The 24,078-nt window shown below is 40.6% G+C and overlaps 1 protein-coding gene across 3 annotated transcripts in view; it reads right to left on the bottom strand.

Annotated features, from left to right (window-relative positions):
• Positions 1-146: 146 nt before the first annotated feature.
• The window catches only part of hdac7a (histone deacetylase 7a), a 68,390-nt gene continuing 44,458 nt past the window's right edge, over positions 147-24,078 (bottom strand). For all 3 annotated transcript variants that reach the window (XM_034086533.1, XM_034086534.2, XM_034086536.1), the window contains 18 exons: positions 23,304-23,405; positions 22,849-23,020; positions 22,163-22,359; positions 20,373-20,576; positions 18,776-19,001; positions 18,270-18,403; positions 17,975-18,095; positions 17,420-17,469; positions 16,792-16,899; positions 14,931-14,986; positions 12,623-12,710; positions 10,605-10,724; positions 10,381-10,478; positions 4,317-4,435; positions 3,775-3,908; positions 3,293-3,374; positions 2,953-3,091; positions 147-2,730 (listed from right to left, as the gene is read on the bottom strand). In XM_034086533.1, coding sequence (XP_033942424.1) covers positions 2,688-2,730; positions 2,953-3,091; positions 3,293-3,374; positions 3,775-3,908; positions 4,317-4,435; positions 10,381-10,478; positions 10,605-10,724; positions 12,623-12,710; positions 14,931-14,986; positions 16,792-16,899; positions 17,420-17,469; positions 17,975-18,095; positions 18,270-18,403; positions 18,776-19,001; positions 20,373-20,576; positions 22,163-22,359; positions 22,849-23,020; positions 23,304-23,405 — 2,193 coding nt within the window. In that variant the 3' untranslated portion in view covers positions 147-2,687. The remainder of the gene's footprint in view (positions 2,731-2,952; positions 3,092-3,292; positions 3,375-3,774; positions 3,909-4,316; positions 4,436-10,380; positions 10,479-10,604; positions 10,725-12,622; positions 12,711-14,930; positions 14,987-16,791; positions 16,900-17,419; positions 17,470-17,974; positions 18,096-18,269; positions 18,404-18,775; positions 19,002-20,372; positions 20,577-22,162; positions 22,360-22,848; positions 23,021-23,303; positions 23,406-24,078) is intronic.

Raw genomic sequence — 24,078 nt, 5'->3', positions numbered from 1 at the left:
TTCTTAAAATGTGCTTTAAATATATTTGAATAACACCCGGTAATATTCTCTTTTACTCAATTTCAACATGTGTTAAAAAATAAACGAATATAATCTATTATTTATCATGATGAAGTTTAGACAAAGAAGACAAAAATAAGCTTAAATACTGGAAATTATGTTGTTTTAATCAAGAGGAAAAGACGAAAATAACAGTACAAAATAGAATCTTTCTATACATACACTTGGTAGGAAATGTGCAGTAAAAATACAGGTAAATAATATAGAATAGCATGAAATAAAGATTTCAAGGTCACATTTATAGATACACAGAGTTACTGTAAGTCCAGTTAGTCAAGAGACACCAATACACATCCTGCTGAATGCATCAAGGCACATATGTGAAATGTGTATTTTGGTCTTGGAGTTTCTATTTACAGTGAGAAGGTACACATGTTATCAGTATTAAAGGGAATTAAGAGTTGAGGCACTAATGGCCTCTCCTTAAGGCAAAAAACAGGTGCTGGGGATATGATACAGGAGGTCATTTGCAGTATTTGACAGACATACACACACTCAACATTAACTTCATAGACACAACATGCACCTGCTGCTGGATAATAGAGACACAGCATTTAGTTTCAATGCCGTCACTTGCTGTTAAGAATACTATGTACATACAAACAAAAAATGACACCTATTACAGAATCCTTTACCTGTAATATTTCTCAATGGGACTTCTGCAAAGGAGAAATGTTTTAGCTCTTCTGTCATTTTGCTTCCTATAAACGCGTTGAGGCCTTCTGTTGGGCAGATGATGCTCAGGGTCCGACTAAAGCAACGCTTACAGTTTCCTACCAGGATGCTAACCGACACTTCCTGCGACCATTAACATTAACTTGCTGTCTTGCTGTGCTAATCTCAAGCTATTTTATCTATTTACAAAAGCTTCTTTTACATGCCGTTTTTATTTCCTATAAGATAAAAAACACTGATTGTGCTGCTTTAAATCCAATCATGGATGTTGAAACCATGTTAACAGTCAAACATTAATTTCCTTACAGAGGTTTAGTGTGTATATTCACTTTTAGAAAATAAGATATGGAATTATTATGGAATTTTATGTTGTTTTTTGGCCACATTATGTCAAATGTAATCATTTTGACTCAGTTTTCTGCAGCTTTAATCTAATCAATGCAAGTATTGGTCATCAAAAGCCAAACCTGGTCAAAGGAAGAGTGCATGAAAAATGGATTCAAACAAAAACCTCCAAACTAAGAAACACAATCTTGTTATTTTTACTTTTGGAATGCAGAGCCCTTACATGCCCCTACAGCTGGGCAGTCAGAACAATTCTTCAAAAGAACGAGCAACGTGACCTGCGTGTGGATGAGGGACCGACTTGTTTAGCATGGCACCGTCTAGCTTGATTGTAACGTGACAGGAAGAGCTGCTACAGTTGCAAACAAAACACAATGTTTCCTTAATTAGACTGTGAGAGAGCCTGGATCTCCATAGCTGTTTTTTGAAGATCATAAAGAAAACATTCATTATCAAAACAGACGGTATACAAAAGTCTGCATACAAGATATTCTTCTAAATCCAAAGGTTGTCTTGGAAAAGTCCAGCAGAATCCAAACTGGTCCCTTGTGTTGCGTGCTGTCTTAAGGCAGTTTTCTTTGGGTGATATCCTTTAAGTGCATTCATATTATTGCAACTATAGAACAATACGAATGGTCCTCAGTGGTGCCACGGTGGAATGAACGCTCCTTTAGTCTCAAATATAAACAATAATATCCAGTCTTCAATACTAGTGGTACATTGAAAGGTCATGGTCGATTTGTACATGTGTGTACAAGACACTGAACAGCAGTGGAAAAATAATCCTGCTCGAAAAATATTGCCTACTTTTTAGATTAACTTCATAGAAAATACAGTCTACAGTATCAGGATGATACGTGTCCTCACTTAAGACATCTCAGATATAGAGCGAATAAAATGTCATCCAAATCCTCCTTTTTAATTATCTATAGAGGAGATGTTGTTTTTTATCCCAGGGTTTTGGAATTTCTCTTACGGTTCACATTATGGAATGAACAGTGCAATAAAAGGAAATGTTCCTTTTTTTTGTTTCTACAAAACCACAGTTTGTGTCTTCATTTTCTTCTAGTGGTTAAACTGCATGCAATGACATCATTCAAACAGACAATCTCCATGTCCTATTTTCCATATTCTTTCCTTCTTGTTGATCCATCAGGTGTATCTTCACGTGAAGAGAAAGGAATTCATGATCCAAAGTCTTTTCCTTCTGAAATCTGCTGGTCCTTACGTTAAGGCTGCTGGTACATAGTGCTTCAGGAGGATTCAGAGCTGGACATCTGAATTCTGTCTGTTCCTTTAAGGTTCCTGGACCTCTGAACACACACACCATCCATTGTCAGTAAGAGGACATCAAAAGTAATAAGACATTGTCTTGTATTGCTCTTTGGTGAGGTTTCAGAAGGTAGTGGTTGCCAGCTTGGACGTGCTCACACTGCCGGCCTGTTGGGTTTCAGCATTGTGTGTCTGATGGTGTGTGAATAAGGCAGGTGGGTGGGGCTCAGTGGCATTACAAACGCTCCCCATTCATGGTTGTGTCACAGCGCAGGAGATCCAAGGCTACAGGTGGGCGCCCAAATCCTGACAGTGAGGCGATTGGTCTGATCTTTCTACATGGAGTCACTGTCATGCTCCATCGGCTCGTCAGGGAGGCTGGAGGGGGGAAACAGAGAGTGAGGGAAATGCTAGGAATGCCAACATGAAGCGACAACGTGGGATACTTGTCTTTGATTGATTCTTTAAACACATTTTTGTTACACCTAATCCTGCTCTAATGTGAAAAGAGGTACTAACAAATCAGAAGACAGTTGGGTGGGACAAGGAAAAATCATTTGTAAAAAAAGGAAAACCTATAACTGTGTGTGTGTGATGTACCTCTTGTTGGACAGCACTCCCACAGAGAGTGAGGCCAGAGCATTGACCGCATCAGTTTCCTCACAGTCTCTCCTCTCTGCAGCAAGGTAGGACAGACCCACTGATCCACTGTAGGCCTTCACACTCTGCCAGTACTGACCTGCAACAACCACAGAGAAACAGGTTACTCTTGTTGTAATGCAAACAGGACTAGATCATGTTTTTAATATCAGCATCACGTATTTATATGTCGATTTCGAGGGCTTTGGGGTAGGAGGAAGAAAAGAGAGAAGGAAGAAAGTAAACATGAAACTCAGAGGAATTCACAAGAATTTTCACAGATAAAAGAGTGATTCATTACTTTGTATCTGAATGACGGTCTGCAGGGAGCGCACTGCGTTAGCATTGGGCTTCTGGAGGAGGACTTCTTCTGACAGTGGGTCCTACAATACAGAGGCAACATTGAAGATAATCTTTTATTCTGGATCATGTTTGAAAGTGGTTAAAAGCTTGGTTATACTGACTTAGGAGATATGTTAATAAAAGTGATATTATATTGTAATCAGGACCATCTTTATATGTATAGAAAAACAGCAAGGTACCATTTATGAGTAAAATACAGATACTTGAGTTAATAAGCAACTGAAAGGATTACTCCTGCAATATGGAATAACTTCAATTGGTCTTGGATCAATCCCTGTTTTTGTCCAGCTGTCCTTGCCTACAACTTTTGAAAACCATATTATCTTCAATTGCAAATACCACTAACCCTGGAAAGGTTAGTAAAACATGTCAATCTAAAGTAAACATTTAAATAGAACTCCATTACCCAGCATGCCTTACCTGTATGTCCAGGAGTGCACTGACACAGGCCTCAGATGCGTCACAGATGGCCGTGAGGTCGTGACCTCCCTCGAGGGACAAAACCAGACGACCCCCTGCCAGAGACATCAGCTGACGGGTCAGGAAGCCGAAACCTGGCACACACACAAAACACACACACACACGCAAATGTTAACACAAATTATAAGCCATGCAAAAGCAGAGCAGAACAAGTTTGGCAGGTCAACTGCATCATGAGAACACTTACTTAAGACTGACCAAAACGAGTCTCGCTATAATTTCCAATACTCTAAGAAAACAAATGTCTATTTTTATCTTGTGGATCCTCCCGCAGCTAACATGCCAACAACTAATGACTGTAATTATGGTTCCATCAGTGATGCAGCCAGTTAAGGTAAAAGCCTTGCACTGTGCTTGACAGGAGCTGTACTAATCTATCAATATCTCTAAATAGTGAACCACAACAGCTTAAAGTTCTTGTTGCTGAAATCGAGATGGAGGTAAAGTCTGCAGGATAGGCGCTGGTGGAGAGCCGTGCTTACATTTGGCGGAGACCTTGTATCCTCCCAGAGGAGCGGGGTTTCCCTCAGCGGCATCAAACCCAGCCGACACCAGAACCACGTCCGGAGAGAACTCCTGGGCGATGGGCATCACTACGGACCTGAAGGTGAACACACAAACACAAATATAGGCCACTGAAAAACGTTGTTGTTGCTGCACTTAATGCAGTCATATCTGTTCAACTGCATGTGTGTGATCTCCATGCTGTAACTGCATACAGTATATCATATAACACAAGATGTCAGACACACATGGACAAACTAAATCTGTGTGTATTGTAGTTTTCTTTATTCTTCATTATGAGACTTATTATAGAGCTCAACTCAAAGAATAGTTGTAAAGGAAACTGGCATTTTTGCTTGGCGTGATATAAAAAGCAATAGCAGAATACCTTAGTAAAACTATGCAGTGACGGGATAACACATTCCAAAACAAGTCAATGTCTTAAATATAGTCTCTAAGATTCTAAAAAAGAAATGTAAGCTTCTTAGCTTCTGTGCTGGAATGATTCAACGACTGCTGTGGAGTGGCAACAGCAACATGTATTTTATCTACCTAAATAAAGCTGTTAAAGTGTACACTTTGCAGTTTTAAGAATATTTCCAACAATTGACCTTGCCATCAGACAGCCTGCTGGGTAAGTAAAGCTGTTATCTACGTTCTAGCATCCTTGCTCAGCTAGTTTATTTGTGTTATGTTGTGACTTTGGTTAGTTTGGCATCCAAAAAGTCACACAATAACAGACACAAACAAACCCATTGAGGCAGCGGTAAACCAGAAACTCTCATGTTGGTTTGTTCTGACCGCAGCATAGATAGCAGCATGAGTTGCCTGTCTGACGGCAGTGAACATATTATAAATATAGCCTTAACTAAAACTTTTATATGGTGGGCCTTTCTTTCAGGCTGTAACATTTTTTTTCTGCAGCCCTCATCCACAGCTTGTTGTCAACTTGGTTTCATTGAATCAGTTTGCTTGTGAAGACTGTCCATAATATTTAGTGAAATATTGCCAAATCCAACTGGGCATTTCCAAACTTCTTCTTCCTTCTTAAGATGACAAATTCATGGTCAAATCTAAAAAAGGTTTGGCTGATGCTTGACTCAGCAGCCGACAAAGGTCTATTGTTTCTGTGTTGGAAAAGCTGTGCAGGCCTTAAGTTACACAAGTCAGCTCTTACACAGTGCTGTTGCTACTCAGTGTTGTTTGTGGACTTCAAACAGAAGACTTCCTTAATGCTATTGTTGTTAGGAAGAGAGCGGCGGAGGGAGGCTTGACTCTGCAGCACGATGCTGTCGGCAGAGATCAAAGTGGGAGTGTGTGAGTCTGTTTCCCATTAGAGGCTTGTCACTCTCCTCACGTCATTGACAACACAGAGAAAAGAGGAAAAAACTGTCCATCTGGGATCCATTTAACTTCATTATTCTGCCTGGGGACTTTGGAGACCTCCCTCCCCCCGCTCGCACACACACACACACACACACACACACACACACACACACACACACACACACACACACACACACACACACACACACACACACACACACACACACACACACACACACACACACACACACACACACACACACACACACACACACACACACACACACACACACACACACACACACACACACACACACACAACACACACACACACACACACACACACACACACACACACACACACACACACACACACACACACACACACACACACACACACACACACACACACACACACACACACACACACACACACACACACACACACACACACACACACACACACACACACACACACACACACACACACACACACACACACACACACACACACACACACACACACACACACACACACACACACACACACACACACACACACACACACACACACACACACACACACACACAGCCCTGACTGCATGCAGATGGACAACATGAGCTCATGGACATAAATGAGGAAACGGAGATAAAACACACAAACACATTCCAGCATGAGCATACACACGCAGATACACAGTGATGTATACAACACATGGATTCATTTTCACACATGCAAGAAGGAAATCTTGTGTCGCCCTGTTGGCGGTGTATTAAGTTTTGATTCATACAGTAAAGTCATTACAATCCATAAAACACGTTATCGTAGCCCTGTGCATATGAAGCAGAGCACACACACACTCCACTCATCCTCGCACACACACCTAACCGCAGAAAACCCACCTCCCCTGTAGACCCATTAAAGCTGCCACGCTCCCCCCACGGAGAGCAACTACAGACAAACTAATGGAAAGACGGAGGGGGGGCAGGGGAGAGGAGGGAACGCTTATTAAAGATCAATCAAGGGAGGAGAGGCAGAGGGAGGATGTGTGTGGTGGTGAGGGTCGGGGTGATGGAAAAATAAGGAGTGGGGGGGGGGGGGGGCGGGCAGGGTGAGAGTGAAGGATAAGGTGAAAACGCAACAAAGTTCCCCTCTGAAGTTGGAGCACTGAAAAACGTATAAAATGTGATCCATTCAATGGCTTTTACTTCGAGAGACCGTTGTGCATTTGCAAACTTTATTAATTACAAAGAGGAGGCATAAGTGTTTGTTGGGAGGTAAGGGGGCCGTTTGGATTTTGACTGCATGAAAGGGAAAATGCTCTTTTTAAAGGGTTAAGGCAAAGTGGCTTCACAATATGACCTAACATGAGATTATGTCAGCTCTGTGCTGACTTCTGAACAAGAACCTGCATTAAAACATGTGTTTTTCATATTTCTTAAACTAAACTGTTTATTTGTTTTACTTAATGAATATCAAATTGCTACATTAATGTAATGTATGTCCCTGTTTGCTTAAGTCTTCCTTATGATCACATTCTAACTTGCTAATAATGGACGGTACTTATATACACCAAGCAGTTGTGTCAAGATTTATTGCGTCATTTATATTTTATTTTACAGCGTTCTTTATTTTTTTGACAAACTTGAATTTAAGTCTTTTTAAAAATGTTTGTTTAAAAAAAAAAAGTTGAAGTTTAGCATGAGTAAAATGTTACAGTTTGCCTTTGCATGTTAACATTATTGCAGTTGATACGACTTTTCATATAGATTAACTTTTGTTTTACACCACTATGCTTTCATGTCATAATTTGTCAAACCAACGCATTTATTAGTACACACATTTTGAACCTGCCTTCAGCAGCAAATGTGCTGACCATGTAATCACAATATGCTGTTTAGGTCCACCTTAGTTGCACCCTCTAATCAACAAATATTATTGTTTTGATAAAAAAAATATCCAATAAAGGCATAACATGACCCAGAACTGCTGAGGTGTCTAGTTGTTTCTATATATATATATATATATATATATAGCATTTTAATTTATTATTATGGTGCATTTTATTTTCAGCTCGGGATTCCCCTGGTATCTGTGATCTCAACTTTTGCATCACATTTTAAAACTGTGTGTTATTTTCTATATCTGTGCAGAGAACTATGAAAAAGTGTTGTGGTAAACTCTCACCATCTGGGGCTCAAGGCAGATTCAAACAAAGAGAGAATAACTTAGAACTAATATTAGATCCAGATCTTGCCATGCATTTGGCATTACAAATGATACTTTGAATCACTTCTGTGGTTTTCCATTGCACTAGAGGAGGCCCATCCCGCTCAACTCTCCCCAGATCTGATTACTTAGGAGACTGTTTTTTATTGTATTTTGTCATGATATGAAACAGAAACCTACAAAACATATCCTCTAGGAGAAACACAGAAACTCTACACCGTCCAAAACTCAGTGGCGAACCGTGTCTATCACAGCTGGACCTTCTGTAGTCCTTCTCTTTTATAAAACCCAACAAGAATGCAAACCCTTTTCTCCAGCTTTACACAGAACATTTTTAGTGTTGGCATACAATTCCACGACACTGCCATGGAGGTTTCCCCCTCAAAAACACTGGGTGCATTCCCACCCCGCTTAGAATTATTCTCACTGGAATGTCTAGCACGGAAAAGTCAGAGGTCAGGCTCACGCTGCAAAATAACAGGCCTGAGAGGGAATCAGTGTTTTTGCTCAGGAACACTTAAGAAAGAAGGGCCCCTTCTAACTTTTTTCATATCTAAAACCCTTCAAATTAGCAGTTGTATGTCTGAATGAATCTCACACTCGGTGGTAATGATCATGTGAATCATAGGTGTCAATCAAGTTTGGGACGCTGGAGACATGTTGCCACCCCTTTTTGAAATTACCGAACTTGGCCAAAATACGTTGCAAAAGTATAATATGTTGAAGAAAAATCCTAAAAGTATAAAAAAAACTTTATAAATTTGAGAGAGTTATTTGCACAAGAGAACATGTCTGAGAACAGTTGGTCTGTTGACACGTTAGGGTGTACACATGTAATATTAGAACATTGAATTCGAAAATAGAAAAGGAAACATCAGTTGACACCAGATGGACACACGAATATGGAATTGTGAATTTCGCACGAAGATGGCTCCGAACTTGGTCAACAGCCAAGCAACAGCCGAAGCAAGTACAATGCCTACAGAAGGCCACACGATGGCACCCGAACCACACACTCTCATGTTGTTTCCATAGCAACAACAACAACTTCCTGTCAACAGCGTAAACTCGCCTTCAAAATAAAAGCATCTAAATAAAACAGGAAGTTAACCTAAATTACATTTAAGACATACAACTGCAACGAAAGTAACAAAAACAATGTAATATCCTTTTCAGTTTCACAGAACACAAATCGTACTATAATACGATGGCTACACGACGGCATTGCGAGGGCTTCACGTAGTCGTGTTGCCTTCCTAAGACAATCGGGCAGCTTCTTGTTTCCTTCGTATTGTCTTCGTGAGGCGAAAAATGCCCGATGGCACCGATGATCACACGAAGTAAAGACGAAGATGACACGATTTGACACGATGCCCTCACGATGGCCTTACAAAGGACAAAATGGACACATGAATTCAACACGAAAATGAACCTTCGCAAGGTCTTTCGCCAATTTTTTGGCATGCCAAAGATTTTGCCACCGCTCACGAAGTTGCTGCTGGAGCCTGAGAAACTCCACTGGCGGTCATACGATGGCTTAAGATGCCCTCACGAATGGCCCGATGTTGTTATGATCAGAGCCCAATTTGAACATTTCCTTTATCGTGTGTCCATCTGGTGTCAATTTCGGGATAGTGTGACGCGGGCTTTAAGATCATGGCCTACACATTATGCATGTGTGTGAACTTGTGTGTTGGTCCCCAAGTATGCTACTGTATATAAACATATGCCTTGTTGTGAGCATACGCACATTTACCCCCATTACTGTACGTCTGCGACTTTTCCAGTAACCTTGCGGTCATGCACCAGACGACCAAAGAGCCCACACTGCTGTAACTTTATTGGAGCCAAACACACCCTGATGACAATTATCCAACCCACAAACAGGAAGTAAAGATCCGCAGTCTGTCAAACAAGGGACCTGGAGACCGTTTACGGCAAGTTATTGGAAACAGGGTGCGCCAGACACATGCTCTCCAAATGAGGAGGATTATTAATTACGCAGGAAGTGTGTCAGAGGCGCTGTGTCGCTGAGCCTCTGATCATCGACCTGTGTTTGCTGTGGCTCAGTGTAAAGGAAAACAGAGGAATTGTGCGATTACTCGCTCACTCATTATAATTCACAATCATCAAACATAGATAATCTGCTTCAATGTTTATTGGGTTAACTTTTGGGCTAACGTTTAGAAATGCAGAGACAGAAAGACAAACACAGCCATAAAGTTTGGCAGAAGTGTAAGTTGTTCTTTTTTTTTGCGCCTGATTGAAATGATCGAGGTTGCTGGGTTTAAATAAACTTGTGGCCAATACGTCATCCCGGCTGTTTTGATGCACAGTTTACCGGGGCTTAAATCCTGACGACATACAAGGCCCAACAGAATCAAGCATTTTTTGTGAATGAACCCTTTCAATTCGTAACAACTTAAATGTATCTCTTATAATGTCAGCTTGTGTTACAGTGTTTTGAACAGAGCTGTTGGCTGTACCTGAATGCAGCGAGGTAATCAGCATCTCCCATGGGGGGGTCCAGGCCTCCTGTGAATGCCACATTCACATTGAAGCCCTGGCCTGCTCCAGACCCAACCTGAACCCAAAATAAAACACATGTTGTATTTGATTCATGCAGGGCAATTGTTTAATCAAAATACATATATGTATCTCCCATGTCAGCTGTAACGAAGGACTACAACGTGGCCTGGCCAACACCCACCTCCACTGGTGACCCACTGCCAGGGAAAAAGTTTCCATCGTCATAGCGATGAAGTGAGATGTAGAGAACGCTGGGGTCATTGTAAAACACTTCCTGGGTGCCGTTTCCATGGTGAACATCCTAGCAAACAGAAAGAGGGAACACATTTGAATATTACACATAGCAATACCAAAGGAGATACATTCAAATTAGGGAAGCAGCAGCTTTGTTCAAAGGGACATGTCTAGGGAACCGGAGTATTGCCGGTTCAAGACCACGTACTGTCAAAGTGCCCTTGAACAAGGCACTGAACTCCAACACTATGATACAGTGGGGCAAAAAAGTATTTAGTCAGCCACCAATTGTGCAAGTTCTCCCACTTACAAAGATGTGAGAGGCCTGTAATTTTCATCCTAGGTATACCTCAACTATGAGAGACAAAATGAGAAAAAAAAAAAAAAAAATCCAGAAAATCACATTGTCTGATTTTGAAAGAATTTATTTGCAAATTATGGTGGAAAATAACTATTTGGTAAATAACAAAAGTTCATCTCAATACTTTGTTATATACCCTTTGTTGGCAATGACAGAGGTCAAACGTTTTCTGTAAGTGTTCACAAGGTTTTCACACACTGTTGCTGGTATTTTGGCCCATTCCTCCATGCAGATCTCCTCTAGAGCAGTGATGTTTTGGGGCTGTCGCTGGGCAACACGGACTTTTAACTCCCTCCAAAGATTTTCTATGGGGTTGAGATCTGGAGACTGGCTAGGCCACTCCAGGACCTTGAAATGCTTCTTACGAAGCCACTCCTTTGTTGCCCGGGCGGTGTGTTTGGGATCATTGTCATGCTGAAAGACACAGCCACGTTTCATCTTCAATGCCCTTGCTGATGGAAGGAGGTTGTCACTCAAAATCTCACGATACATGGCCCCATTCATTCTTTCCTTTACACGGATCAGTCGTCCTGGTCCCTTTGCAGAAAAACAGCCCCAAAGCCTGATGTTTCCACCCCCATGTTTCACAGTAGGTATGGTGTTCTTTGGATACAACTCAGCATTCTTTCTCCTCCAAACACGTCTAGTTGAGTTTTTACCAAAAAGTTCTATTTTGGTTTCATCTGACCATATGACATTCTCCCAATCCTCTTCTGGATCATCTACATGCTCTCTAGCAAACTTCAGACGGGCCTGGACATGTAGTGGCTTAAGCAGGGGGACACGTCCGGCACTGCAGGATTTGAGTCCCTGGCGGCGTAGTGTGTTACTGATGGTAGCCTTTGTTACTTTGGTCCCAGCTCTCTGCAGGTCATTGACTCGGTCCCCCCGTGTGGTTCTGGGATTTTTGCTCACCGTTCTTGTGATCATTTTGACCCCACGGGATGAGATCTTGCGTGGAGCCCCAGATCGAGGGAGATTATCAGTGGTCTTGTATGTCTTCTATTTTCTAATAATTGCTCCCACAGTTGATTTCTTCACACCAAGCTGCTTACCTACTGCAGATTCAGTCTTCCCAGCCTGGTGCAGGTCTACAATTTTGTTTCTGGTGTCCTTTGACAGCTCTTTGGTCTTGGCCATAGTGGAGTTTGGAGTGTGACTGTTTGAGGTTGTGGACAGGTGTCTTTTATACTGATAACGAGTTCAAACAGGTGCCATTAATACAGTTAACAAGTGGAGGAGAGAGGAGGCTCTTAAAGAAGAAGTTACAGGTCTGTGAGAGCCAGAAATGTTGTTTGTTTGTAGGTGACCAAATACTTATTTTACCGAGGAATTTACCAATTAATTCATTACAAATCCTACAATGTGATTTCCTGGATTCTTTCCCCCATTCTGTCTCTCATAGTTGAAGTGTACCTAGGATGAAAATTACAGGCCTCTCATCTTTTTAAGTGGGAGAACTTGCACAATTGGTGGCTGACTAAATACTTTTTTGCCCCACTGTATGTTAAATGTTGAATACTTTTACTGCAGGACAAATATAGGATCTCTGATTTCACAGTATAAACAACAGCAGTGAAGCCTCCAGAAAGAGGCCTACTCACCCAGTCCACGATGAGGACCTTGCTGACACTGAGCTTGTGTTGGAGCTGCTTGGCGGCTATGGCCACAGAGTTGAAGTAACAGAAACCCCTGATGGACACAGAAAGACAGGATGAAGTTTGAAGGCAGTGATTGAGAAAGCAAATACTTTAAAAGGATAGTTTAGATTGTTTAAAGTATGATTGTATGATGTACTTAACTACAGCCAGTGTAATATTATTCAGTGCTATAACCAACTGTCTATTTCTCCAAACTTGTGGTGTGCAGACCACCATCTACTGCAGGAAATATGCTAAAGTACCTCAGAATAACAACAGCTATACTAGAACTAAACATGGTAAAGCAGCGTTCAGTTATTATGCTCCAAATATCTGGAACAAACTCCCAGAAACCTGCAGGTCCGCTGCAACTCTTACTACTTTTAAATCCAGGCTGAAGACTTTTCTTTTTGTCGCTGCTTTTAATTGAACTATTCATATCTTAAACTGTACTGAAACTTTTATCCATGTATTTTTTCTTTTAATGTTTATTTTATTAGCTTTTCTTTTTTAATGCTTAATGTCTTTCATTTTTTGTAAAGCACTTTGAATTAACTTGTGTTGAAAAGTGCTATATAAATAAACTTGCCTTGCCTTGTCTTGCCTTACTATAGCTACAGTAGCTATAGCTATAGTTACTAGCTATATTTTGTGGAATCAGCTTCCAGTTTGTGTTCGGGCGGCTGACTATCCGTCTATCCGTTTTAAGAGTACGCTTAAGACCTTCCTTTTGGTAAAGCTTATAGTTGATAAAATAACCTAATGAGAGTGCTTTGACGCAGATACGCTGTGCCTCTTCACCTACATTTTGGTTCTTGCTCTTTCACTTAAATCCTAAAAACTTGGATCTTATATTTAAAACTAAGGTTATTATTACTCTTTCTATTTTTTCTTTATCCAAAACCTTTTCCCTCCATGACCTGGATTTGCAGAGGGGTCCTTATCCAAGGCCGGGGAGTGTTATGCCGTAGTCACAGTGTACCTCCTTATCCCTCACCAATTCCAATCTAAGGCCCCAGCGGGGACCTTGCTCCCTGCGTGTGCCTGTCTGTGTATTTGCATGTTCCGATTAACCCAGCCTCCCCCAATTTTTCTTTTTCTTTTGTGTCTATATCTACGCCGGGATCCGGAGTCGAGGCTGATCCTCTTGCTGTGGTCCTGTGCCCTGGATCCTCTATCCTGAGTACTGGATCTGAGTCGTGGACTTCGAGTCGTGGCTGGTCCTGTCTCTGCGGTCCTGTCTCTGGGGTCCTGCCTGACTCTCATCATACTACTTCCCTGATGGCTTCCACAGGATTGTTGACATCCTCGTGGATTCATCTTCTTATTATAGACACATGCATTTCCAAACATTCGGTCTACCTACGCTGTAAAATGTATTATCTCTTCGATTTACACACGGCATCTATTGCACGTCTGTCCGTCCTGGGAGAGGGATCCCTCCTCTGTTGCTCTCCCTGAGGTTTCTCCCATTTTCCCTTTAAACTGTGGGTTTTCTCTGGAAGGTTTTCCTTGTACGATGTGAGGGTCTAAGAACAGAGGGTGTCGTTTTCTCATACTGATATTTTGTACAATCTGTGCTGTTGTATTTACTGTATAGTGTCCTTACTGTAAGGTAATTATTATATGTATAGCGTCTTGTTTTTTTGCTCAATTATAGAAAGAGGGATGTACAGACAGTCAGGAATACTGGATGACTAAGCTTTGGCTGTCTGATGTGTCTGATAACTTTACAAATCTTATTTTGTTTTAATGTGGCCCAGAACTGTTCTTCAGCAGAGCATTCATCCACTAATGTATATTATGTCATTAATGTGAAATGGCAAACAGTAGAGTAGTTGTACATGATTGTACTGATAAATAGTAAGAAGAATATAAAAAAGTATAGCAAAGGGAAAACACATACACAAACAAACTATTCATCTTCCTTATCGTGTCCCTTTTCTCTGTCACATCATAAGTATCACCCATAGAGCGCACATGCACATGCGCACACGCGCACACACACACACACACACACACACACACACACACACACACACACACACACACACACACACACACACACACACACACACACACACACACACACACACACACACACACACACACACACACACACACACACACACACACACACACACACACACACACACACACACACACACACACACACACACACACACACACACACACACACACACACACACACACACACACACACACACACACACACACACACACACACACACACACACACACACACACTTACATAGGATTGGAGGGGTCTGCGTGATGCCCTGGCGGTCTGACCACAGCAAAGCCGTTCTGTGAAGAAGAAGAAGAAGAAGAAGAAGAAGAAGAAGAAGAAGAAGAAGAAGAAGAAGAAGAAGAAGAAGAAGAAGAAGAAGAAGAAGACTCTATTAATCAATGTTTGACAGGATACAAAGTTAAGCTGGTAAGAAACTAAGCTTATATGATGTATAGGAACATAATAAGTTTGGCGCACAAATAAAGATAAATCTTCATTAAAGAAAACACATATTAAAATATTATTTAGATATTAGATAGATGGGGTAGTAATTGAAGTAGTTTATTAGAACTTTATTCAATAATATAACGGAAAACCATTGTAATTAAATGGCAAAAAACATATTCTAACTAAAATAACACATGCTGTAGGTTCTTTGTTATTTTTGACGGTTCACATACAGTATGACTGCAAATCTTATAATTTATATATATTTATATTATTATTATTATTATTATGTAACTACAGCTACACTTCAATACCGTAGATAGGCCTACTAGTGCAATAAGGGGTTAAGCATTTTGCCCAAGCACTTGTCAACATGGGGCTGGGAATTGAACCACTAACCCTACTGAGCCTGCCCAAAAATAAGAATTACGTTAAGCTGTCATTTTTGTCACTCCACCACAGAGTTCTTAATGTTCTTTCCTTTTTTTGTCAAATACATGACATCTTGCAATGTAAAGACAATGCATCATGGAGGCCATTCAAGTTACTTATTATGTTGCATTGTAAATAAGTATAGAGTATACATTCCCTGCCATATGTATAGCTCGGAGGAAACAGCTGTTCTGAAGTGGAGTGGTTGATCCTGTGGTTGTGTTCGACCACTGCTCGGTATAGACTGCGCTTTAGTGGCCTGCCTTGTTTTACATCGTCTTTTTGTTGTTATTTCTTTAAGTTAGTACTGTTTGGTTTGAAGCTTCAAGTCAATCATATTTTTGACCAATCTAAATAAGAAAACAAGTTTAGCAAAGGAAAGCCACGATGAGACAGGAAAACTGAAGTGGGCTAGTGGGACGAGTAATACTCTGGTGTATTTTACCCTTTAAAACACTAAGTCACACAAACAAAATAAGTGATCAAGCAAGCGGTAGACCAGCAGCTCCTGGTCTAAAGAGGGTAAAGGTTTTTGTCCTACAGTCTTGTGGCTTTGAAGACATCATAGATAACGGCTGTAATTCCCCATCGGCTGTCCGACACACGGTATGGTGGTAAAAATATTCTTTATAAAGTGTACACTTGTGCAATAGGGTAAATGTCAAATCTTTAATGAATTACCCAGTATTCCACTTGAACAAAACCTACATTTAGCGAACACATGGTTGGTGTAGAAATAATTTGGAGAAATGTTATTGTGTACTTTAACTTACAAACTTGTGCAAACAGTACATTGAGTCCGTGGTAAATTGTTTGAAAAATACATCTGTTAAACCTAGTTTGAAATCTCTAAATTACCCCATGCCTTTGAGACGACAGTGCTTAAAGGGGCCCTATTATGTTCAATGTATACTGTGACATGTCTCCATGCTTTAATGTTCAAAAAGCTCTTTATTTTTCTCATACTGCCGCACCTCTTTTCACCCTCTGTCTGAAACCAGAGCCCAGTCTGCTCTCATTGGCTAGCTGGCCGGCTCTGTTGTGATTGGTCAACCGCTAAGCGATGTCACACACCTTAGACTATCACGTACTATGTGTTGGAGCGCTAGCCAATAGACGCTGAAGGCAGGGGGGGGGAGTGTGTGGGAGGGACACTGCCTCTAGATGGAGCACATGTAGTCTGGAGATGACAGATGGACGTGGGGAGCTTTCTGTTCCTCACCTTTAGCTCTCCTTTGGCCACTCTGACGGCCAGCTCCACCACGCTGCCTGCTGCCATGCGTGACGCTGTTGAAGTGTGCGACTCGTTCCAGATGGTGTCATTATCAACCTGCCAAATGTGAGAGACAAATGATGAAGGCCACTGAGTGACTGAGTAAAAACAAACAGCGTGGACATATTTATAATATCTGATCCCTGTGGGACAATAACAGAAAACTGAAGGCTTTCTCTTGGACAAGGAGGACCAAACACACAGATGTGGGGTCCAGATCAAAGTAAATCCTTTTTTATTTAGTTTCTCTATTTGTTCACAAACTAGCATATTGTCCATCTGGCTTTGACAATGAAATCTGAGGCATTTCTTTTATCCCCGGTCACGGACATGTTGCTCTCATTAGTTCTGAGTTGTCATGGTCCGACACGCACTGTCAGCCAAACATAAGCCAACTCTCTTTTCCTCTTTCCTTTCCTGTCTGCTTCTCTCTCTCGTCTGTTGCTTTGCTTTGAAGAAATGTCATCTTTCATCAATGCAGGTTTGCATAGCTTTCATTAAGAGCTTTTGCGAATAACAGTATGATCAAAAATAGATTCATATGTGTGTGAGTGTGTGTGTGTGTGTTTTCTCTTACCCCGACTCCCCCACATGGTAACATCACAAACATCCTTTGAGAGAGGATTCCTGAGAAACAGAAACAGAAAACATTTTAAGTGTATTCAGACTCTCATTTATTTATGTTATGGTTTTCTACATCATTGTTTTATGTCAAGAAGACAGTTGTGAATAAAGTACTGCATTCATACTCTTAGTTAAGACAACATTCTTGAAGTACAACAAGTATACACTAATTTGGCACAACAGCCAATTCTATAATTATATATATTATATTACTGGATTTTATAATACAATGCATTAATGTGTCAGTTTGTTAAGGTAAAGCATATTTTTACAATTTTGTATCTACTTCCTCAAGAATGGTTTTAGCTTAATCGATGATATTTCATGATCAATTATTCTTTAATGTTGTTTTGTGAGAATAAAGAATAAAAAAGGTAGAAGGAAAGTAAGAGTCTGATGGATAATAATAATATGAATCCTTTATCGTTCATCAGAGCACTGTCTGGGAAGTGAGGCACTCGTTACGAACACATTAAGACATGACGTATCAGTGTGAGGGTCTGCGTACCGGCCAGTTTGCGGTTGTCCAGTTTGAGCCTGTTGAGCGGGTTGGTGCCGTAGAGCAACACGTGGCGCTCAGTGTGCACCGACTGCAGCTCCTCCAGAGTGGCTTTGCGACCACGAATAGTCTGTATGAACACAACAACTGAGGTTAGTAATATAAACGTGACATAACATAAGCCATCATACTATGCATATCAATGATGTCAAAGTCATAATGTTAAACTAGACAGAAAGCAAGATTATCTTTCAACCTCTCTATTTTCAGACAGATATATACAACAATAAGTTTCTGGTCGTACCTCACACTGCCCCCTCAGGCCTCTCTCCTGCAGTCTGGACCAGATGCTCTGTATCCTCCCAGCATGCTCTGGGTGACTGCTGTTGTCTCCACATGTACACTGGTGCTTCAGCATCTGAGAGTCGTAAACCAGGCCTGCACACACACACAATCTGAATTCATTTCCACATTCATTTTGTACAAGCAATATAGAGTATATCGAAGTTGCGATAGGTGACATTATTTCCTATTTATAGTTTAGCATATTTGTTGGCGTTCAAAGCATATTTTTTTCAGAACAAAATCAAATGTATTTATTAGTCATTATTGTTATTAATGTGATAATTATTTGGGACATCGTTTTTTTAGGATGGGTAAACACAAGCTACAACGTCCATATTCGCACCGTGAATGCAGTTATCTAATCTGTGATTAAACCCCTGAGCCATAGGGTCACCCAGATTTAAATATATTTAAGAAAATCATATAATTATGTATTTTATTACCATATTAACATACGTGACTCACCGGTGGTGAAGCGTGTTTTGCTGCTGGTCTCCTGTGTAGCCAGGCTCAGGGTTTTCTCAGGCAGAGTGAGACAGGTGGAGGCCGGGGACGACTGTGTACGTGACAGGGGGCGATGGACCCCCAACCCACTGCCAACCCCCCCACCGCCACGTAACATGGGCACTGCCAGGGTCTCCATCTGTCGATGCAGCTGCTGCAGCTGCTTCTGCTGCTCCCACAGCAACGACTACAAGAAGAGCAAGTGTGATACAGATGAAAAAGAGTCAAGTCATAAATAAAAATATAACTTGATAACATACAAATAAAACGAGACACAGTTAATATGAAAGTGTAGAACAGAAACAGTTAAAACGTTGTTCTTCTTAGCCTGGAGTGGCCACATTCATATGTAGGTTTTAAACTAAATGTGGACTTTATTAAGTGAAATGATCTCTGTCTTGCTTTCTGGCACAGAAAGCAATATTTGATCATTTGTGTTTTAACTTAACTTTGTGTGGCCTCTTAGACTATGCATGGTATTAGAGTTAAAAAGTATTACATTATTTAAATTTAAATTGATTCTAACAGCAGCAGATACAGAAACACTTATAAGTATGTGTGGGCTAACCCACATGTGTGTGGGCTATTTTCCCTCGCTTACCAGTCAGTCTGAGCTGAGCTATGTCATACCTATTTGTATGCTTTCACTGTCTGTCCATAGCCTTTATGTGCCTTGTATTTATTCTTATGTGCGCTTTTTTTTTTATCTATTCGTGTAATATTATATTTTATTATAATGTTATGTTCATTGTGAAGCACTTTGGAAAACCCTCTGTTTTTAAACTGTGCTATATAAATAAAGTGGATTGGATTGGATTGGATTGGCTCACCAATAAAATACTATGTACCTGTCTGTAAGCGCTGCATAGTAATGTTGATGGACACTTTTATACATTTCTATGATAAATTGGTTGTTTGTGTCTAAAAACACAAATTCCTTCTAGTGCTAATGGTACAGAACTATGTATTTACTAAGGCGTGGCCAATGACGCCTTACATTTTTCTGTATGGCCAAAAATCTGAAGGTTTGGCCACCTCTGAATGTTATGAGGATAACATTGAGTTCCATCGCTACACATGTGGCATGCAGCTGCACATGGCTCTCTAAGTGATCTGTATTCAAGACTGATATACAGTGCTGGAAGCCACATAACTCCCTCCAGCTTAATGTCAATAAAATCTCAGATGGTTTTATTCAGCCGCTCTGATCGGACCTGCTCCATCGAGAGCAGTCTGGGTCTCTCAATATCAAGTTGCTCTGAATCTGGAAGTAATTTTTCTCCCTTGAAAACAGGTTAATAAAACTATTCACTAGCTTCCAACAAAGCCTGATTCCTCACTGTGTGGTTTGTCTGATCAGTGACTGACACATTTTATGAAAGAGTAACAGTAACCTGTATCCATAGTACCATGCTGAAATAATCACTTGATGTAATGAGTGCTTGTGAAACCACAGAACCATGGAAGAGGATCATGCTGGTGTTAGGCTGCCACCTACAGGACAGTTTGATGAAGAGCAGGTGGAGTTTCATTGCTGTGTATCTCATGAGATACTAACCTGGTTGAGTATGAGTGCATGTTGCAGGTTCAGTTGCTCTTCCTGGCTCTTGGATGCTGTTGACTCCGCCTCCCTCAGGGACTCCGCCCTCACTCTGCTCTGATAGTTTGGCTCAGTGGGCGACGTCTCTCCGCCGTCCTCTGAGTCCATGTCCTCAGAGGGGATCTGATGCAGCCGGGGCTTCTCGCTGGACTTAGACATCAGCTATAGATTGAAAAAAGGAACATTTTATTTAAATGACACTTTCAAAAACAGTTAACAATTCATTCGAAAGACAAAGCAAAGCAAAGGCAGTCTAAAAGGCAATATTCAGGATATATCATCGCTGTGTTCAAGTTTAAGGTGCACATGCTGGCAAGAGTTTGAGTTGTTTGTTCTATTTTGAAAGTTCAGTCATAGTTCCTGAAATACATTTATAATAATCTGTGTGGCCCTATTACCGAAACCACAACTTTGAATCCCAAGGTTATTGCAGCTTAACAATTATGCATTTTATTATTACAGTGTCCTGGCTTCAAACTTATAGTCGGCCATTTCCAGATTTTTTCCAATTACAATACTGGCATTTAATATTTATAAAAAAAAAATGTTTAACCAATAACCACAGTGATATATGTAAACAAACTGCCAGTTAAAGGGTTACAATTTGAAAATTATTAATTTGCCTCCCAGTCCCTACGAATAATAGTAATAAATAAACACATTTCCCATTAATGCCATTGGGTCATAGATACAGGACCCTCTGAAGATATCTTCAATCAATCAATCAATGTTTATTTATATAGCCCAATATCACACATGTTACATTTGTCTCAGTGGTCTTCACAGTGTGTACAGAATATCAGTATGACAATACGACACCCTCTGTCCTTAGACCCTCACATCGTACAAGGAAAAACTTCCGGAGAAAACCCACAGTTTAAAGGGAACATGGGAGAAACCTCAGGGAGAGCCACAGAGGAGGGATCCCTCTCCCAGGACGGACAGACGTGCAATAGATGTCGTGTGTAAATTGAAAAGATAATACATTTGCAACATAGGTAGTCCAAATGTTTGGAAATGCATGTGTGTATAATAAGAAGATGAATCCATCTTAATGTGTGTCAAATAATTTATTTCAAAAATACTGCTGCTGGTTTATAAAGCATTGAATTGTTTAGACCTAAAATACATTTCTGACCTCCTGCTAAATTATGAACCATCCAGATCTCTCAGGTCTTCAGGGACTGGTCAGCTTTCTGTCCCCAGAGTCAGAACTAAACCTGGAGAAGCAGCGTTCAGTTATTATGCTCCAAATATCTGGAACCAACTCCCAGAAACCTGCAGGTCCGCTGCAACTCTTACTACTTTTAAATCCAGGCTGAAGACTTTTCTTTTTGCCGCTGCTTTTAATTGAACTATTCACATCTTAAACTGCACTGAAACTTTTATTATCTTTGTGTGTTTTTAAATGTCATTTTATATCATTACTTTTAAAAGAGTGTTTCTAGATATCATTTTATAATATGTTTCTTAATGCTCTTAATGTCTTTCATTTTTGTAAAGCACTTTGAATTGCCTTGTGTTGAAAGGTGCTATATAAATCAACTTGCCTTGCCTAATGTGTGTGAGTGCAAGTGTGAGGGACATTCATTGATATGTGTAGATTTGACCATGTGCATGTTTTACGTATTTCTGTATGGAATTTGTAAAAGGTGGGAAAACTAATTACCCTCTGGGACAATAAAGACTATTTCTTAAAAGGATTTTTTGATTATTCTTCATGAGTTTGTGTATTCACTACTCCATACCTTGCCCAGGTGAGATAGCCTCTCCAGTAGTTGTGTGTTGTGCTGCTGTTGGAGGAGATGTGAGTGAAGGGTCCGCGTGCTCTGGGGGAGGGGCTCCGAGCGTGTTCGGCTCAGTGGCTTGTGAGGATGAGCGCCTCCAGAGCCCATGTGATCTAACTGGGGGGCGAACTGTAGTGGGACGGAGTCTAAGCCTTGAACTGGTTGCAGACAAAAAGGAGAAGAAACCAAATCAGTTTCTGCAAATGGAAACAGAGTAACATGTATGTACACAGACATGAACAACCAATAGCTATAGCAATGTAAACATTGCACCTGCTGCCTTGTAAATCAATTGAATTGAATCTTCTATACTTACCTTTCAATATCATTTATTTCAAAATATAACAGATCATTTTACTTATGTGTTGCTTTGTCAAAAAGTAGTTACCACTAGTAACCACTAGACAGTGCTCTAAAACCGGAGACAATAGTGAGAGTTGACTCATAACTTTCCCTTTGTGGCTATTAACATTTTGTATTGTATCTTTTTCATGTGCACTTAATCCTACTCTGATATTAACATCTGTTATAGAATGCAAACATATGGTTTCCTTATCAGAGTTCCGACATCCTAAACTGGTGAGCTTCTGGCAGTATACATACAGTATGTGGTGTGCAGTAGACTGTATGTGTGTGTGTTGTCTCACCTGTGAGAAGCGGAGTGTGTACCAGCCCCGAGGACTCCAGGATGATGACAGGCAGGTGAGGGTTCAGCTGCCCAGCCTGGTCCTCTCTGCTCAGGGGGAGGTAGACCGTTGAGCCCCCGGCTGTAACTACGGGCACCCGGCCCAGCCTGAGAGAGGACATCTCTCCTTCAGCCTGCACACACAGATAGACAGCTTTTATAGCAACAGATAACTTCCTGATTTGAGCTTTGATGGACGATCTTCAGTTGGTCTGGGACTGAGACTCTCAAATTTGTGAATGAAGATTTTTTTTTTAAATGCGTGGCTTAATGGATTTGTGTTGGAAAAAACATTGTTTTGCCTGTAGTATCCAAACCTTAAATGGAGCAGATCACTGCGTTAGTCTAGTAAACATATCATGAAATAAATCACTTTTACGAAACAACTATACACATTAGTTTCAGTTGAGTGTTTACCCGGGCATTGGCTGGCAGTCCCAGTGTGATGGTGGGCAGGGTGGAGGGACTCTGGATGGTGAAGTTAGCCAGAGTGCCGTCTCTGAGCAGCAGCCTCTGCGCCTGCAGATGACAAACATCCAACCTTTATCTTCAAATCCAAACTTAGCATTAAAGACATGAGCTGGTTATGTATCCTATAAAAAAGATGTTAAACTCATTTACATAATTACATTTAAATCGTGTTACGCTAAACTGTAAAGGTAAATTATAAAATCTTAAAATAAAGAAATATTCAATTTAAACTTCTCATTTAGTTTTTATTGTTTAAAGCATTAAATAATTATTTGGCCATATTGCTCCATTAGTTTGTTTAATAGCACGGCCACATGTGTCAAATGTCATGTGATAGAGCCTATTGCATTGAACGGGGTGGGCTGTCTCGACACTGTAGAATGACGAGTCAGCAATCTGCGGCAGGTGTGACACAGCAGGTGGACTGGTTGTGATTACATGAATAATGTATGAACAGCTGACAAACTCAATGTGCTCCAATGTCGTAGTTTTAAACATGTCATTACTCAGCATCTGGGTGCAGCTCATTGGCATGGTCACACCGTGTACTTACTTACTTAAATCGTTGTTTAATAAAAAGTCTGTCCGATTATTAGATTTTTCTTTGTATCTATCCATTTCCTCTGATTTCGTAACTATTGAAAGAGAAACTTCTATTTGAGTGATGTACCTTTCTTGTTTCCGGTAAAGAATCCTTAGTAAATGCAATGTTTCGAGGTGT

Source organism: Pseudochaenichthys georgianus, chromosome 7, assembly GCF_902827115.2.
Source record: "Pseudochaenichthys georgianus chromosome 7, fPseGeo1.2, whole genome shotgun sequence".
Lineage (NCBI taxonomy): Eukaryota > Metazoa > Chordata > Actinopteri > Perciformes > Channichthyidae > Pseudochaenichthys > Pseudochaenichthys georgianus.
This window is presented reverse-complemented; position numbering and strand designations above follow the sequence as displayed.